At 46.5% G+C, this 19,295-nt stretch overlaps 1 protein-coding gene across 1 annotated transcript in view; it reads left to right on the forward strand.

Annotated features, from left to right (window-relative positions):
* The window catches only part of Ctnnbl1 (catenin beta like 1), a 159,594-nt gene that overhangs the window by 98,361 nt on the left and 41,938 nt on the right, over positions 1-19,295 (forward strand). The window contains exon 11 of the mRNA XM_076849081.1: positions 1,992-2,173. Within this exon, the coding sequence (XP_076705196.1) occupies positions 1,992-2,173 (182 nt within the window). The remainder of the gene's footprint in view (positions 1-1,991; positions 2,174-19,295) is intronic.

Consider the following 19,295-nt stretch of genomic DNA (forward strand, 5'->3'; position numbering starts at 1 on the left):
TATACTCCTGAAGTGGTTTGGATCTTAAACGGTCTCTGAGGGCCCATATGCTAAAGGCTTTGTTGCCAGTACTGTTGGGAGGTGGTGGATCTTGAAGAGGTAAGGCCTAGATGGGCATGGCAGCCCACGCCTGGGTTCCCAGCTACTCAGAAGACTGAGGTTGGAGGATCACAAGTTTAAGGCCGGCTGGCCAACTTAATGAGACCCTGCCTCTAAACAGCTGGGACATAGCTCAGTGGTAGAGCATCTGCCTAGCACGTGCCAGACCCCGAGTTCAATCCCCAGTACCACAAAAGAATAAAAGAGGTGGGCCTAATGGGAGAGAGTCAGACCCCCATCCCCGGCTGCCATGAAGCAGCGGCTCCTCCACGGGCCCCTGCGGTGACCTACTGCGCCATCACTGCCCTAAACATGGGTCCCAGCAACCATGAACTGAAACACCTGACACCACAGGTCTGAATAAGTCTTCCCTCCTGATAAGTTATCAAGGGTTTTGTCACAGCAGTGGAAAGCTGGCTAACACTTAGAAAATTGTCTGCAAGAGCAGTCGCCAGTGGTGGGATGATTATCCTGTGGTCTTTGGCTTCAAAGGAGGGATTCCCTTTTATTTTTTTTTAATAGTTAAATTTTTCTAATTCTAAAAGTATTATATGTTTATTATGGAAAAAAAACATAATAAAAAATAGAAAAGAGATAATATACCAAAGAGAGATACCAGTAGCTGATAAGTGCATGAAAGATTGCTTGATATTGTTAGTTATCGGAGAAATGCAAATGAAAAGTACAAAAGATACCACTTCACACCCACTAGGATGAGTAGAACCAAAAATTCAGATTAGTGTTGGAAAAGTATGGAGAACTCAGAATCCTTACATGATGCTGATGGGGATGTATATGGTGCAGCCACTTTGGAAACAGTGTGGCAGTTCCTCTAAAGATTGAACAGAGTTCCCACGTGTCCCAGCATTTCTACTTGCTCAAGAGGAATGAAAACATGTCTCCATAAAAACATGTACACAAGTATTTATATCAGCATTGTTCATAAAAGCAAAAAGGTGGAAGCAACCCAAATGTCCATCAGCAGATGATAGACAAATCCTGGGTTAGCTATAGTGGTCAGCCAGAGAAAGGAATGAATCACTAATGCAAGTGCTGCAGATGGATGAACCTGGACAGTAGTATGCCAAATGAAAGAAGCCAGTCACTGGGCCCCAAGAATACATGATGTCATTTACTGGGAATGTCCAGGCGAATCTGTGTGGACAGAACGCAAATCAGTGATTGCTTAGGGCTAGAGAGAGGACCGCTCAGGGTGTGATAACTAAAGGGGTACATGGTTTCTTCTCAGGGTGATGAAAATGTTCTGTAATTGGAATAATGGTCACCTTTATCTGGAATGGACTGCAATCCATTGATTTGTGTATTTTAAATGGGAGAATCATATAGCATGTGAATTATATCTTGCTAAAGCTATTAAAAAGAAAAAGGAATAATAAGTCATCTATAATACCACCATCCTGAAATAATCTCTTAGAATTTTTATCTCTTTTCTTTTTTTTAATATTTATTTTTTTGGTTATAGGTGGACTTTTTTTTTTTTTTTAACGTTATATGGTGCTGAGAATCAAACCCAGGGCCTCACACATGCTAGGCGAGCGCTCTACCTCTGAGCCACAACCCCAGCCCATGATCTCTTTCTTTTTAACACACCTTCCGTATAATTGTGGAAATGCTTTGTATGAAATTTTAAATATTACCTTTTGTGTTTACTATAAACTGTAAGAATTTATTTGTACTTTTACAGACTCCTGATTATTAACAAGTGTGTAATATTCCATTTCAATATAATATAATCATTTTCTCACTTTGGGTGGTATTTTTCTTTCCTTTTTTCCTCATTTATGAGACTGAAATAAATACACTTTTTTTTTTTTTTTTAAACATTGGAACTTCCCCTTTAATTGTCTCACATGAAACCTCTTCTTTTCCAGTGAAAAGAAGATCTCCCGGAGCAGCGCCCTCAAAGTGCTGGATCACGCCATGATCGGACCCGAGGGCACGGACAATTGCCATAAGTTCGTTGACATTCTTGGCTTACGAACCATCTTTCCTCTTTTTATGAAATCTCCCAGGAAGATCAAGAAGGTGGGGACCACGGAGAAGGAACACGAAGGTAGGAAGAGTTGGCGGGAGGGGTTGGCCTTGTCGGGGCTTGATGAGGAACTGGGAAAATGGATGTTACTTTGAGAAACTGCAGGCATTTGGGGAGTAGAGTCTCGAGGGGAAGAGCGCTCCTTTCCCTTTCTGTCTTCTGATTTCTGCACACGTGGAGCAGCAGCTCAGACCTGGGCCCTCACGTCACACGTTGGGCTGCTGTTTGAATCCTGGTGGTTCCAGTTGCTTCTGGCCTGTTAATAAGTCTGTGCGGGAAGCTTTGTTTTCTTCACTGCAGTTCGTAGCTAGGTGTCTCTCTGATGGAAGACCCTTTTGAAAAGAGTAATGAGGTGGCAACACATGTCACCTCTGGAGTGGTGCTTTCATGTATTTCTGTATTAAAGTATGATTCAGCCAACATCAGGAATTGCCGAAATAAACTATTTACAGCCCAGGTTCCCCTTTTTATGTTTCTCCTCCCTGATGGTGCACACTCCCAGCAAAATGCTGCCATGAATTGCGATGCTGTAACCAGAGTAGTTACTGCTGGGCCAGTCCCTTCCTGTGACTGTCTAGTGGCCTGCCACGTCCCTCCCCCAGTAAAAAGCCGCAGTGCAATCCAGAGGGCCAGGATTTATGAGCGTTGACAGCTCCGCTGGAGGCTAGCAGACACTTGCACCAGGCAATTTACATGGTTGGGTGGTTATTTTAAAGTGTGGGAAGGGCGAGGAGGGGCAGAGGTGGTGTGTGAGGTGGGAGGAGAACGCCCCAGCTCGGGAGCTTGGTTGTCAGAAGCAACGTTGGTCGCGGGTTGGGTGAGCCGTGTGTCAGTGACTGGTGGAATTGGCATATGTATCTAGTATCTGTTGCATTCTTTACCCTCCTGGATAAAAGTTTGAGAGCTCTTGTCTTTGTCTACTCAAATTGACTGTGTTTTGTCTCCGCCATCTTGGAGTAGCTAAAGGGAAACTAGTGTGACCCGTCTTCGAGATCACCTCTAGTGCTATCCTCTGTGATCGATCTCCAGAGAGCGGAAGTCTGGCAGGGACAGGAAGGAAGGGGCAGAGTGAGATCAGGTGGAGACTGCAGCGTGCCTCAGATCACAGGTTGACCAGATGCTGCCTGGGAACAGCCTAATCCTCCGCCAGCCTTTTTCCTTTCCCAGTGTAACTTACTGGGGCTGTGGGGCAGGGCATGGGGTATCTGGGTGATGTAGGAGATAAAATTGTGCCCTTCTCGGCAGACCTGCCACCTTCCTGCCCTGCTGTAGGCCCCAGAGCCTGTGCAGTTGATCCCTGTTCCTTCAGTTGAGGAAGGAACCAGACTGTGGTTCTGCGTGGCTTTAGAACCTCTGTTTGCTCCCTGGACTGCGTTGTCCTTCCTGATCGATAGAAAGGGAATGAGACTAGTGAACGGGGAGCTCTGTTGTCTGCACTTTCAGCTGTGAGGCCCAGGCCCTACTGTCAAGTTCACTCTGAAAGTCCAGGTGACTCCTCGAGGACTGCGCTGTGACTGACCTGCAGGCTTCTGCTGAGAGACTCGTGCTGCATGTGAGCATGCTTGAAGAGGTTGTGAAGGAAAACAGCCCTTAGCTGGCTCTTGCTCTGTGTTGCTGGTACTGAGAAGAAAAAGAAGTGACAGATTCAGTGAGCAGCTGTTTTCTTTCTGAAAAATGTGCCCGGTGGCGTGCTGGTAACAGTACATTGGCTTTAGAGTACCCACATTAGGAATTTGATAACATTATATTAGTGAGGGCAATGGCTTGGCTAGACAGCTCCTGGAAGGCGTGTGGACGGTAATGCTATGAGGCTGAGCTCTGCATCCTGAATGCACCCCACCCCGAGCAGAGCGGGCCTCTAGGAGAAGGCACAGCCCCCACTTCTTGCCACCTCTTCCTGTTGCTGCTGCTCCTGGCAAATTAGTCCCGACTGCAAATGGTAGGGCGAGAGGGAGGCAGAGCCAGACTGGGTTTCTTTGTTCTGTCATGTCCTCTAGAGAAGTCCTGTGCTCCGTACCTGCTGGCCATGCTGACGTTAGCACACCAGGATCGTGTGCTGGTCTGGAGAGCAGTCGCCTCTGGCCAGTAGGAGGACTTGTGCCCTGCCCAGCTTATCCCACCCAGGCTTCCACTGAGCTTTCCTCCGCCTGCAGGGATTTTCTCTTACCTGTCTGCCTGGTGCCCTTAGTCTTCCCTCATTCCTTAGTTTTGATGTCACTTTCTCTGGAGTGCATATCATGTGCCCCTAAACTAGGTTAAAACCTAGGACTTTATCTCAATAGCAGTTGAGATTATAGAACCAGTGGCCTTGTTACTTCTGGGTCCCCTTGCCTAGGACCATGCTTGACATGTAGTAAATGCACAGAAAATGTTTACTAGGTGCACAAATGAACAGCCACTTCCCCGAAGGATTGTCCCCTGAGGACAGACATGGGTTTGGGACTCTCCCCAGAACCACACAGGTCGACGTCCACACGGTTGACTTTAGTTCACCGACAGTTGTCCGTCGTCTGCCTGGAGTAAGTGGTCTTTTACCCGCTTGCTTGGAAGCAAATATGAGTAGGTCGCTAGCCCTGTTTGCCTTTGTCACGTTGGTTTGGTGGTGATGATGAAGGCCCCCTGGAAGCCATGCCCTTGAGACACCTGCCGTGCGCAGGACCTCCCCACAGCTGAGGCTGCTGTGTGAGACTCCTTATTTCCCCAGGACGATTCCTCGGTCTGCCAGCCCAGAGCTCTGCAGAGCTGCCCTGCACGCTTCCTTTTCCTCATCAAGCCTCAGGGGCTCGTCACCCATCCTGGTTTCCCTTTCTGAGTCCACTCTGGTCCATTCTCAGCCCCTGTAACCTCCTGAGGACCTTCCCAAACTCCTGCAGTAGCAGCGCAGCCCACTGTGGCACAGAGGGGTCTACTGTTGGGGAGCTGCGGGGTCCTCCATCTCTAAGCTTCAGTCGCCCCGTCTGTAAAATAGTGAGGCTGAATCTACCACACGGGAGTGTTGGGAGGTCCAGGCGACATATACAGCTGGGCCATCCTTTTGGTCATCCATGTGTTGATTTTTGACTAAGAGTCAAAAATAGTCGGGAAGAAAGAGAATTGTGCCTGCTGGGTGAGCCTGTGCTCCTCCTCCCCTGATTCCCTGAGCACCGGGCAGCTCAGCTATTGACATAGCATTTACATTGTGTCAAGCATTATAAATAAGTAATCTAGAGGTGAGCTAAGCACATGGGAGGTGTGCCTAGGTGATATGCAAATGTCCTGCCATTTTACATAAGGGACTTGAGCATCCAAAGATTTTGATATCCGCAGAGGGTCCTGGAGCCCGTTCCCTCCAGGGATGACTTCATATGCTTGTCATAGACCCACAATAAAACAGGTACCTTAAGAAGTGTTACTTCTGTAGCAGAACTGCCTCCATCCTGGCCCGAGTCACAGCCATTCCTTTTTAGAGGTCAAGGGGAAGGCTTGGCTGTGGGACATCTGTGAGAGGGGCTCCTTGCTCCATGATAATGTGCAGAAATGGGCAAACTCCTCCTCCAGAGCAGCGTCAGGAGTCATACCATGCTAAATAGTGAGGTGACATAAAACAGCTAGGTTCCCAAGGCCAGCCAAAGGACTGGAGAGAGGAGAACTTCTAGATTAAGGTGACTCTAGAGAGGAGGAAATAGCAAAAACTGCCTTATAACCTAGAATTGCTGGTAATTTCGTTCCTCTTTTGTGAGTTGGGGTGGAGAAGGAAAAGAATTATTATAATTGAAATCCATTCAGGTTTGCATAATAAAACCTTCAGAAATAGATCGGTGGAGGCACTTAGCTTGGGGGATGGGTTGGAAAGAAGTAATTTGCCCTTGGGTGCAGGAGCGTGACTGGCTGCCTCCTTGGTTTTATAAAGAAGGCACAGTGTGTACGTCTCCTTGGTGCTCACTGCTTCAGAACAGGAAGGAAGAAGAAAAGAGCTGGGATCTAGAAATGGCATCTGACCTTTACTTCTCGTCTCTTTATAAAATTCTTATTAAAATAGGTCCAATTTTCCTTGTATTGCCTCATTAGGTAGGTGAGTTATTGAGTTTGTAGCAGTTCTAGTTAATTGCGCTGTTTTAACATGGTTCCCCTGGAGGCTGTTAAGAGCTTTGGGGGGGTGAGCCGTGGAGCAGCATGTAGGTGTGTGGAGTGCCCGCCAGGCGCGTGCGCACGTTTCTACCTTATCAGCAGTGACAGCAGTTGATAACAGGTCAGTGCTTTAAAGAATACTCTTCTGTCATCTGCCAAGAACTGTGAGTGAGTCTGGGGGGCCCCACGTGACAGGAAGCCTGTAGTTCCCTGGTGTTTCTTGAACTCCGAACGTACACCACCCACCAGGGTTAGAAGAGAGAAATGGCAAAACCTTCCAGAACCAGAGGAGAGGGAGGTTAGCCAGTGCAGACCAGAGAGAAACACTTTACAGGTGTCCGTGGTGGGTTGTGCTGATGACCTAGCATTGTTTGGGGACAACTATTATCTGGGCCCCTGCTATGTTCAAGATAGGACAAAGACCCAGGGTGTGGCAGGTCCTGTGTGGACAGGGAGAAGATGGAGTGTCCGCCTTGGGAGGATGCCCTTCCCAGGTCTCCCCCTTTGGATCCGCGTCCTCCTGCCCCCCAGCCCCTCGTTGTCCCGTGAATCAGTGGTGTCTGTCACTCCATACGCTAGCACAGAGGTCTCTAACCTCCTCTGTGCTGTTGACTCTCAGCTCTTCAACCCTGTTTTCTTTGGCACAACTAATAACCAGCAGGTAGCACCACACATATTCAAACTCAGCTTGTTCAGGCCTTACCTGTCCCTTCACTGTCCCATCCTTTTCTGCTTTTCCTGCCCTGGTAAGTGGCACCACCCACAGCAGAAATCAATGCACTGTGCTTAATTCTGGTATTGCCACAGGTCCCCGGTCTTAGGCCCTGTGGTCTCTGCCTTATAAAAACCTCTAGGTCCCGTCCTCTCCTTTGCCACTGTCTCTGCCCTCATCATCTCTCTGAACTTGACTTACCAAGGCTCCCCGCCGGCCCAGTCGTCATGCACTCCCAGAGTCTCAAAGGCACCAACCTGGGTGAGGAAGACGCTCCCTCAGCAAATTTACAGTTTAAGGAAGGGGGAAGGTGGACATGGGAGAAAGTGATTTGGGGGATACTTTTCACAAAGCTTCATTACCAACTACAAAGACCTCAGACTGTGCTTGCTTGTTCAAGGCGGCAAGGAAACAGGGGTGCTGAGAGCAGAGGGTGCTTCTGGTGGGAGGGAGACGTGAGGTGGGCTGACCCTAAGGGCACTCGGCGTTTCCAGAATGTCTCTACTCATCTGGTCCCATTTGAGCCTTACTGCAGCCCTCGAGGTCAGAGTTCTTTCTCATTCTGAAGATTTTGAGCCTCAATGAATTCATGACTCTAGATCCCACAGTGGATGGAGGCTGAATGGGGACTTGGACTCCCTCAGTTTCTGATCACGAGTCTCACACTCACTTCAAAAAGACTCTGTCGTTGGTCTTTGTTCTCCTGGGTCCAGACCAGCTTGCTCCTCTCTGAATTGCTGAAGACTCTCTGATCCGAAGACCTTGGTTCTGATGTTGGTACTGTGACACGTCATCATGGTGGTGGAGACTCACTTATCCCTTCAAGTTGCACAGTTATTAGAAGCAAATGGCAAAGTGACTTGGTGAAATTTTTGTTAGGCATTTCCAATTCATAGTGCTTGGTTCATGGTAGATGCTTAGTCGATATTGGATGAATTAATGTATACATTTATTTAGCACCTGTGGACCATGTACTGGGATTGATGGGATTAATATCTACCTTTGGATATTGTGAGAATTAAGTCAGTTGACTTGTGCAAGTCTGATGTAGCATGGGAGTTTGTAAGCATTAGTTTATTACAGATCACTGTTTTATTTATTTACTTACTTACTGGGCAAAGAACTCTATTAACTTTATTATTGCTTCAAACTTTATTCCTAGGCTTCTTCAGCTCAGTTAGCTGCAAAGACTAAATTGTGTATAAGCAAAAACTGAAAAGATTTGCAGTTTCCAACGGGCTTGGGCTTAAAAATATTAGAGATCTAGATCTTATCAGATCCATAAACAAAACAATTTTAAATGAAGGACTTGATCCTTCAGAGAATTCTGAAATACCAGCTGCTCTCATAAGCCTTCCCAGAATTCCTAGGACACTCCTTCTTCTGAGATGCCACAACCTCTAATGTAACTGTCACACCGTGATACCTGGGTATTAAAACTGATCCAGTGGCATCCTGCATCCCTATGTGTGCACCTGATCTCTGCTGGTCTGAGACTCCCTGAGCGTATAAGATAGAGCTCCCGGCAGTAAATTCTTCAAATTTATCTTCCTCAGAAGTTAATCAGCTCAGTTTGCCTCATTCTTAGAAGCCTCAAGAGAATTCTCCACACGATCTGGATCCTCCTCCTCTTCCTCCTCCTCCTCTCCAGTGCAAGTGGTGCTTTTCCATCCACAGATGATTTGTCCTTAAGCTGGTTAGACAATCTGCACCAGCTGCTTTAGGTCGCTGGGTCACTTTTCTGTCAGTCACTTTGTCCCAGCATGGCCTGTGACAGGGAAAGTTCTGCCAGAGGATGCAGGATGGCCACTGGGTCGGTAGGGTGGTCACAGTGGACCGCTGTTCCTCTTCAGTACCAGGGACACTGCTCACCCCTAACTGCTTTAAGGAGAACTGAAGTTCTTACTCATCTTCTGCAGCTGCTCTGTGAACGTGCCCTCAGTTGCCAGCGGTTCCTTCCCACAGTGCGCACTTGTGCCTGTGGTCTGGCGAGCTTTTCCTGGCTCACGATGGTTTTTTTCATCTTGTCAGAGCAGAAATGGGACTGTGCCGGGAATTTGGGTTGGCTCTCAGGGAGTCTCAGACCAGCAGAGATCAGTGCACACTCAGGGATGCAGGATGCCACTGGATCAGTTTTAATCCCCAGGTGTCACGGTGTGACAGTTACATTAGAGGTTGTGGCATCCCAGAAGAAGGAGTGTCCTAGGAATTCTGGGAAGGCTTATGAGAGCAGCTGACATGTGAGAGTTCTCTGAAGGATCAATAGTCCTTCATTCTTACACCATTGAGGGATTGGCAGAAGGGACATGGGCAGTGGTGGAGACGTGTTTAGCTAGTTATTGTGACATGGATGATTAAGAACATGGGCTTTGGAGAAAGATGGGGCTCGAGTTTGTGTTTTGGTTCTGTCATTTACCAGCTCTGTGACCCTGAAAAGCTGCTTAACCTCTCTGAGTCTTTATTTCCTCAGTTGTAAAACTGGGATAATCTTAGAGGATATATCTCATAAGGGTGACATGGAAACTAAATTAAATAATACAGATCTAATGTCAGTCCTTGTTTCACTAGTGTTAGTGGCTAGAATAAGGATGGGTTTCCAATTTATATTCCTCTTCCTTCTACCATGGTGGCAGTTGGAAACACAAAAAAATGCTCTTCCCACCCCAAATCTGCTAGTCTACTCTAAACCAATAGTATATGGAATAGAAAATAAAAACCTTATCAGGGAGGATATACCAGGGAGATCCCTGCTGCTCTGTTTAATCTATAACAGAGATTTCAGGGATTTTTTTTCTTCCTTTTTTTATCCCTCGAGCTTCAAAGTCACCGAAGTTAGTTGTAGTCAGAACAATGAGCAAGTGAGGAGTGAACGGTGTCTAATTTTGAGAATGGCACTAAGCCGTGTACCAGCGGACACTTAATGTTAAACAGGGGTGAAGTGCCTTGCCGTTGTTTTTTGTGCGATTTGAAAACCTCATAATTGAATAGTTTGTGGATCAGTTCCTGCGTTCTGCCTCCAGCTGCTGTCTCATTCCCGATCTCACACGACAGAGTGCGGGACGCAGCAATCACAGAGTGTTTGGATTTGGGGTCCTGTCATTGGGCTGGAGGGGATGATTCCCATTGTGGCACATCTGCTTTGCTAACTGGCCCAAGTCATTAAGGGCTTACCCACAGGTCTTTCCAACAGAGCGTGGCATACTTGTTTACCACTGAGGAAGACGGTGAGACAGGATGTATCTGCCATCCTAAAAGCAGCTCCTAGGGCGGGGAGGAGACAGGCTGGCACACATTTATTGAGCATCTACCAGTACATTCCTGCTCTGTGGATTAGGCATTTCTGTCTTCTTTTTACAGATGAGTGTTAGGTGGCCACTTATCAAATACTTTTAGCAGGTAAATTACACAAGCAGAATTTGGACCTAAGTCAGCTTCTAAAGCTGCTTCCAACAGCAAGTGCCTCCCGGGATCTTCTGGTTAGTAATCCAGAGGTCACACAGGGTCGTGGTTTCCGATCCCATCTCTACCCACAAACTGGCTCCTAGCCTTGGGAAAGTTGTTTCTCTCCTGAGATCTTGAATTCTTCAATCAAACAGGTCTGATAAAAACTTCCCAAGATGTTGTTCAGAGTATAAAGAGTATGAGTGTCCTATATGGTCTCTAGCCCTGGACACTGCATATTAGCTTCCTTTCAGGAATATCCTTCTCTCTCTCTCCAGTTTCCATGTTTCCATGTGGAACCCAAACTCTTTTGCTTTTGTGGGTGTGAATCCCAGCTGTGAACTGGGACTCTAGGAGAGCAGGCTGGATCACCCAGAGAGAGGGGGCAGCCACTGTTTATCATGATAGCCTAGTACTATCAGTTAAGATTCTGGCTATTGTTGCCCTGTGAAAATCCAGCCCTACCTCGATGAGGTACCAGACTCCTTCTGTTTCAAGTTCCCATTCTAGACAGCTTTCTCAGAGAGTCTGTTTCTATGAATATGTACCCAAAAGGATGGTTAGTGAGGCCTCATTCATTCTTTTATTAGACAACCACTAGTCCCTGCCTTGTCCCAGGCTTGGAGTTCTAGGTAGAAGGTGACCAAACTACCTGTCCAATAGGGAGGCATAGAAACCCACATTTATATTACAAGGTAAAAATGAAAGATGAACGAGCTCACAGCCCCGCTAGGAGACCGACATAGGAACCTGCATTTCTATTCAGGGTAACGAGAAGGGAGCGTGCGGCACCCTGTGAGGTATGACACCGGAACAGCTCCTCATCTAATCTGGTAGCTATTGGAAACAGCCCCACCCGGGGAATGTGGTGTCCTGGGCCAGACCTGTGGCAGAAGGTAGCCAGGCGAAGGAGTGACAAGTGCAACAAGCAACACCTATAAAAGTTGGAGGGGCGGGCTTCAGTGAGCCTTACCCCCGGCTGCCCACCAGCATCATGTGGAATCTCGTGGGCAGCGCAGTCTTTGGAACCTGTGCTCAGAGGGCCCGACTCCACCAGTCTGTGTAAAGCCAGTGGATCCGTATTTTCCCTCAGCTCCCCAAGAGTTATCCTCTGAGACCAGCCTGGCACCAGGCCTTGGTGACTAGATCATGGAGTGACCAGGTGATTAAGCAGAAGAACCCTGCAGGGCTGAGGACTGGCCAAGTTAATCTGCAGGGGACTCAGGACAGTACTGGCAACTGGAAGCATCCAAGGTGTCAGTAGTCATTGGTGTGTGGGTACTTATTTGTTTACTTCATACTAAAAAAGGACTATCACATTTTTACAGGTCATAGGTATGACACTAATTTCAGATATTCTGACTGTTTCAGCTAATTTAGCAAAAATTCGATTTTGATATTGAGGGCCTGGGTGGGAAGGGTGAAGGAGAAGCATTTATTACTCCTGTTTTTCTTTCACATTTTTCATTTTGCCAGGTAGAAGTGTAGTTCTACAGTGCAGCATTAGCAGAATTCTTACTCTGGAAGTAGAAATTTTTACTGATGTGTTTGTTATTTTTTCAATAAGATTCTTGTTGATTTTCATTTATAGTCTTAATAAAGTTTTATAGAAGTGGCTTAGTTTGTGATTATCTTCTTTATGCAAGTAAAACAAGTACTAGCAGAAGAGAAGCAACAGTAGAGAACTAGCCAGGACATTTTAGATTATTTCTCTAGCCTTTTTAGGTGGTGCCAAAGTAGAGAAATAATGTAGGAACTAGGCAGTGATTAACTGTGGGCCATGTTTTATTAAAATTCAACTCATAATCTTAACTAGGATGTGCTTCCCCATGTTACCATTTGGGGGCCGTTTTTGTTCTTAGTGCTCTAATAGACATTAACATACATTATCTTATTTCACCTAATTCTCACAGTGACTCTGAGCTGTCTATTATTACCCACATTCCGCAGGTAAAAACCCTGAGGCACAGAGAACTTGTCATTTTTCCGAAGGCTGCAGATATGCATGGACCTGCTAGATATTTTCCTGTGGTTTCCAAAAACTGAATCAACCGACAAAAGTCTTTTTTTTTTTTTAATTATAAATGAAGGTTGCTCACTTGTAGTGAGCCTAATTTAAACTGCTTAGTGTCTTTTCCTATATAATTAGTCAGTAGTCCTGCCTCCAGTACTGCATATAAATAACCTCCAGGTGGACGTGAGGCTAAGGCAGGAAGATCTCAAGTTCAAAGCCAACCTTAGCAACTTAGCGAGGCCCTATCTCAAAAAAGGGCTGGAGACGTGGCTCAGTAGTTAGCGCCCCAGGTTCAGTTCTTCATACAGAATAATAATGATAATAATAACCTCCATGTCTGAGTCCCAGACACTTTGCCATGATGTTGTTCAGGTCTTCAAGATGTGTGACGTCTGCCCACTGTATCCTCTCTGCTCATGGCCATGGCCTTCCATGCCCAGGCTCAGCACTGTTACAACTTCAGTTTCTGCTCCTAACAGACCTTGTCCGGTTACCTGTTACCTGCCCTTCAGAAAACATGTTCCTGACACTGGCCTCTGCCCTCCCTCTGTTGGCGCCTCTTTCATTTTCAAATGAGACATCCGTCTGTGGCTCTGCCACCTGCCTGGCCACTAACTCCTAAGGAGCTTTGACAAACTGCACAGGCCTGAGCCCATCTCCAGAAATTCCAAGGACTGGGCATCATTTTTTTTTAAAGTCTCCAAATCTTGTTGTTCAGCTGATGTTGAGGACACTGGCCAGAATGCCCAGAGCACAAGCCTTAGTCAGCCTCCCTTTTTACTTTGTCTCTCTGCCAAGAGATGCTCGACGTGTGGGTCCTTTGGGCAGGCTTACTAAGAACAGCTTTATTGCTTTTGCTGAATATGAATAAAATGATATAAAAAATTCAAATACTGTGGGAAAAGGATGGAGGAAAAGTAAAAATCACCCCCATGCCCCCCATCCAGAGTTAATTACTGAAAACATCACGGATGCCATCCATTCAGATATGCGCTGAGGTGGGAATTGTGTCTGGGCAATTTTGTATAAATGGAATCATGTCGTGTATGCTCTTTTGTGACTCCTGTTTTTACTCACTGTTTGGGGACATTAGGCAGGAGGGAGCCTTTTAATACAATTAGCAAGCTAAACTAGATTTTTAGAAGGCAAGATAACTTTCAGGTTAAAGGATTAGGTTGTGGAAGTGACAGCAGTTGAGAGAGGTGATCTCTGCTTGGCTGGTAATTGTGGCTCTTCTGAGTATTGAGAACACGCAGGGACTTCAGGGTGGTAAGGAAATGAGTTGAGGACTGAAGGCTAATGTGTCCAGGTTCATTTGGTTATAGCATAAGAAGAGGAAGTGAAGATGCCTCTCAAAGGGGATTTTTTTTAACATGTGAATATTCGAATGTGTTAGACATGTTGGCATCTAACAGAAGGTGTATTGTGGAAGAGAGAAAACAAAATAAACTTGTATGCATTTCACTGCTCATAAAGAACACAATTACATGTGTGAGACGTTTGTTAGTGTCCTTCTTCCTGGGCTCCTGTAATATTGGATGTGATTTTTATATGCAGCAACCTGCAGGTTGCTGGGGAAATGCTCTGTGTATTTAATCATGTTGCAGTCTTCCTTGTTTGTTTTTTTTATAGTAGGAAAATGTCTTTGGCTTGCTTCTGTAGCCAGATTGATTTTGCTTGTGGGTGTCCAGATGCTGATGAGCTGTAATTAGCATAAGAAGGAGGCTGGAAAGATGTTGAACATTCTTTCCAGGTAGCCAAACAAAGGATCCCCAAACGGAGATTATTCTGGAGATTATTCTTTGGTATCAGATTGGAGAGAAGCAGCCCTTTGCTCTTCTAGATGAGTCTACTAAAGGATATGCGGGTGGGGCTGACAGGTCCCCACTGAGGCTGGGGTTGGAGAGCCCTGCTGTGAACTGGGATGGGGTGATTCTCCACAGCTGAACTCCCCTTGGTGAGCAGTAACTCTGAATCCCCTGAGGAGTGCAGGAAAGGGGAGCCTGGGCTGGCTTCCGAAGACTGGGCTTGTGTTTGTGCCTAGACTCTGTTACTTGGAAAGTCATTTATTCTCTCTGAACCCCAGTTTCCTCACCTTTAAAATGGAGACAGTGGTGTTTCACAGCGTGTGAGATTTGAGTATGATAAGTCTGGGGGAACGGCTCTGTATCCTGTAAAATGATGTGGAGGTGCGGTTTCCCCATTTCTTCTACATCCCTTACACTTTTCCTTATAACGCTTTTTCCCCCTCGTCCCTGACTCCCAAGTAGAAAGAAAATGATTGTTAATTTGTTCCCTGTTTGCTTCAGGGTTACCATGAAATAAATAAAGCATATCATTTTGATAATCACTAAAAAAATATGCCTAAAACTTTCTTAAATGTATTGATTACTAATAAATCATGTCTATGTTAAGTATGCCTGCTGGCTGGCAAACTCCGGGAACAACCACGTTTGTTCGCCTGGTTAACAGGGTGATTTTCCTACTAATGACACGTCTGCTGGTCCAAGGCTGCTATTGATGGTAGCGGTGGTGACTCACAGTAATTGACCATTGCTTTGTTCCAGGACGATGACACAGATGTCATTATTCCTTACACCAGCTCCTTGTGGGATGTCTTTCTCTTGTATTATCACTGAGGAAGCAACCCCAAAGAAATAAGTGCTGTCTCAAACTCTACACACAGTTTAAATTAACATCTATGAGAATGTAAAGGCTTAAATTCTTATACTGTACTTTGTTTCTTAAGGAGACATTGAGAACCAGACGGTTAAATGACTTTTAATCACCAAGGCAACAATCCAGTAACTAGCTATTTCTAGAAATAGCAGAGGAAAATTTATGATCCTGGCATGGCAGGGCAGGAAAGCTCTGTTGCCAAGTCTTTGGTATTGGGTAATGTGGGATGTGAAGGGTTGTTTGTTTTTTTTGTTTTTTTTTTTTTTTAATGACTTTATTCTTAATTTTTGGAATAATGAACCATGTTCTGATCCTTTTTTCTATATACATTAGATGTCATATTACATTAGATGTGTTTTTCTAGGCATTAGCTTGCAGGAGTCTTGGTAGCTGGGGTGGGAAAAGCACAGCCTTATGGAGCGCGCAGACCTGAGTTCAGATCTCAGCTCCCGCCAGCTGTGTAGCCCTGGGCATGTTAGTGCTGGCTTCTCGGAGCCCAGCTTCCTTATCTGTAGCATTGCTTCTCAAAACTTATTTGCAGATCAGTCACCTGGGATCTCGCTGAAATGCAGGTTCTGCTTCAGTAAGTCTGGAGTGAGCCCCCCCAAAATTTTTTTTTCCTTTTTCCTTTTCTTTTTCTTTTTCCCAGATAGGGGCTTGCTAAATTGCCCAAGCTGACCTTGAACTTGGGATTCTTCAGCCTCAATCTCCCAGATAGCTGGGATTACAGGCGTGCACACTGTGCCCAGGAAAATTGTGTTTCTAACCAGCCCCCAGGGGGTGGCAGTGCTGCTGGTCCTGTGTCAGGGAGTGTGAGATGGAATTCTGGTATCCATGTCTCAGATTTATTGTAGCTCATGGTAGATGTTTAACAAACGTTAGCTCTCTTCTTCCAACATAGCTGAGAGTCTCTTAGGGTTGGCCTTGATTTAAGAGGTGAATATCTGTTCCCAGCGTGTCTTTTCTCTGTCAAAATTCCCAGGCAGCTGAGGGCATTTTGAAATCGAAGAGCTGAGGATTCAGCTTTGGAGCGAGAGAGGTTCACACCTGAGTGCCCCTCCTAGGTTGGGAGGCTCATCTTAGGGCAGTAGGCCAGACGAGGAGGCACGGAGGAGGTCTCTGTGAAGACCTCTGTAAGGGGGCCCCGCTGACCTCTGGCGCAGTCTGGTTCCCCTGCAGTATTAGTTGAGCACTCATTGGGGCTGGGCAAGGTGTTAGACCCCAGAGCCGGATGAACCCCTTCAGGCCTGCCCTGGAGGCACTCTCTTCTGTGGGGAGACTAGGTAAATAATGCTCATGACACAGTACCCTAGAGGTTCTGAAGGAGGCAGGTGCAGGTCGCGGTTGAAAGCACTGAGGGAAACAGTCCGCATCTGATCTACTCGGGAGAGCCCTGGAAACCTTTGCTGAGGAGACTCAAAAGATTGAAAGTGAGTAGGGATTTCCCAAGTGGACGTGAAATGGAAGAGCTTGCAGGCAGTGGAAACAGCATGGACGAAAGGCACCGCGAATGCAGTGGGACTCTGAGGTGGCAGTATTCCGGGGTTGGAGCACAAGGCAGTCAGCCACACTGCACAAGATACTGGGCCGAGACTGGGAGGCATGACACGGGAGGAGAGGACCTGGAGCAGGCCAGCCTGAGCAGGCTCTCGGAGCCACAGTGCCGCAGCTCCGGCATGTACCCCAAACCTTTAAAAGGCAGAGTCGGAAGGGGGCTACAGCCACAGACTGTTGACCTGCATGACTGTCACCTGTAGTGCCACCAAATTCATTTTATCTTTTAAGATCTAGTGTGGATTCTGCTGTACTAATCCCAGTTTGGGTCTCTTTAAGGCAGATCTCTCATTTTCTTTCCACTTAGAAGTTCATTTGATGGTGTCAGTTATGACGGACACCATAGCATGGATGTCCCTTGAACCTGATCTCCTTGTGGCTCCTGTTTCACCCCCAAGGGCCCCTGTGGCCCTCAGTTCCTTTCGTAGTTCCTCTCATTGGCATTCTTGCCTCTCTCCAGGACATACTTGGCTCCTTCCAGAATCACAGGAGACGCAGATGAACTGCCTCTGCAGGTGTCTCAGAAGTGGGGATCCAGATGCAATGTAATCCTCTGGTGTTTTCTTATTGCAGATCTAGAGTAAAACCTAGCCTGGAAGACCCGCCCACTTGGCCTTCTGACTTCCTTGTGCCTCTGCTGCCCTTTCCAGCCAGCCTCAGCTGTCCCCGTTCCTCCTAGTGCTCCCCTTTCCCACCTCCACACCTCGACATGCGGTGCTTTCCTTGTCTGATCTACTTTCTTACCTGCTTCTCTGTAGGACCCGCTACTTATTTTTTTGAAATTTTCCCCACTCCTGACCTCCTTGAAACCCGTGCTGACTCTCCACCTCCCTCCTGGACTGGCCCCTTTCTTGCACTCCCAGCAGCACCCTAGGGTGCAGTGGTTGTTGGCTTGCTGTTTCTACTTGGCTGTGTGTCCTGCCAAGAAAGGACAAGCCTTATGCTTGGGGGGTAAGCGGTGGGGGTAGGAGTCCTTTTTATCTTTTATATCCCCTCAAGTAGCTTCAGAAGGAAAAAATATACTGTATTATGGAAATTGTCAAAAATATACAGAGGCAGAGGCAAAATTTACATAGTGAACCTTTCAGTGTACTCATTACTTGGCTTAAGGATTAACATTTTGTTAATCCCCTTCCCTTCCTTTTTTCCTAGAATATTTAAGGCATCCCTAGACATGTAATTTTCCCCCACATAGATTTTTTAATTTACAAAATGAGTAATTGATATGAACGAGAGCCTGGAATTTAGGCATTTTTCTATGTTAACATTGAGACCTTTTGGCAGTTCAGCCTCATGCAATTAGATGCCAGAAACAGCTCAGGTCAGGGTTTCCCAGCCTTGGCACTATTGACACCCTGTACTGGATAGTTCTTTGTGGAGAGAGGCTGTCCTGTGCACTTTCCTCCCCGGAAGCCAGTTGTAAGCCGGTGTCTCCACACACACACACAGGTCCCAGGTGGAAGCACGCCTTCTGGTTATGGCTGTGCTTATTAGTATCATGCCAGAGAATAAAGTCTGTTTCTGCTCCCTGTGTCAACACATGTCCTGTCTACCAAACAGATTTTCTGGGAGCTACCAGGGTAAAGTCAGAGGCTTCCTAGGAGCAGAAAGAAGTCCCCTGGTCCCTTGGGAGAGGGGGTGTCCCCTAACAGGGAAGGCAACGTGGCTAGGCCGAAGAGAATTCTAGAATAGTACCACCAGCAAGGATGCATGCTTCCGGTTTGTAGCCATGCCCAGCATCTGCCAAAGCTTTCATCACGCCCCATTTTCCAAATATTATGATGAAACTAGCTAGGGAATTCTTCTTGGGAATGCATGTTGGATTCCACAATGGTAAACAAGGAGGATTTGTGTTACAGAAATTACTTTGAATTCAGTTTTCACCAGAAAACACCTGTTTTGTATAAAGCAAAGGATCATTGGAGTTTCGTTTTATAGCTTTGTTCAAAATGGGCTCTCCACGTATTTCACAGCTCAGCTGGTCAAGCAGCGCCCTGGAAAAGCGGGTGTTAAGGAGCAGTTCACCACGAGAAAAGCAGCTGAGGGCGATGGGAGAAAGGCTGTCCTGTGGAGTCAGGTCCGTCACTCCCTGGCTCTTACCAGCTCTGCACACACAGGCAAGGCACATCACCTCTCTGGCCTTATTTTTCCTCATCTGTAAAGTGGAAAGAGCAATTCCCTGCAAGGGTTGTCACGATCATGAAGAGAGAAAGCGGGGCAGGGATGTAGCTCAGTGGTAGAGGACTTCCCTAGCATGTGTAAGGTCTTAGGTTTGATGCCCAGCTCCGCAAAGGAAATTTTTAAAAAGTGAGAAAGGGTGGGCAAAGCAGCTAGCGTGGTAATTCAGCACACAACTCCAGGAAATGTTTTTTCCCCTCTTAAGAAAGACCCATTAGGAAAGACATGTGGGTCTCACAGGCTCTTAGTGCTAGTTCTTCACTGTGTCCCTGTGAGATGTTCTGGGCGGATGGAACTCTGACCTGTAGGAGAACAATGATGGCAAAGCCCTCCGTATATTTGCCAATATATATTGTGGGTTTCATCCTGTTAGTAAAGCGAAGCGTGGCATCATCTCTCTCAAATGCAGGATGTTTTTAGGACTAATAGGTTCTTTTAGCTCCTCCCATGAGAGTTCT

Source organism: Callospermophilus lateralis, chromosome 3, assembly GCF_048772815.1.
Source record: "Callospermophilus lateralis isolate mCalLat2 chromosome 3, mCalLat2.hap1, whole genome shotgun sequence".
In the NCBI taxonomy this organism is placed as follows: Eukaryota; Metazoa; Chordata; class Mammalia; order Rodentia; family Sciuridae; genus Callospermophilus; species Callospermophilus lateralis.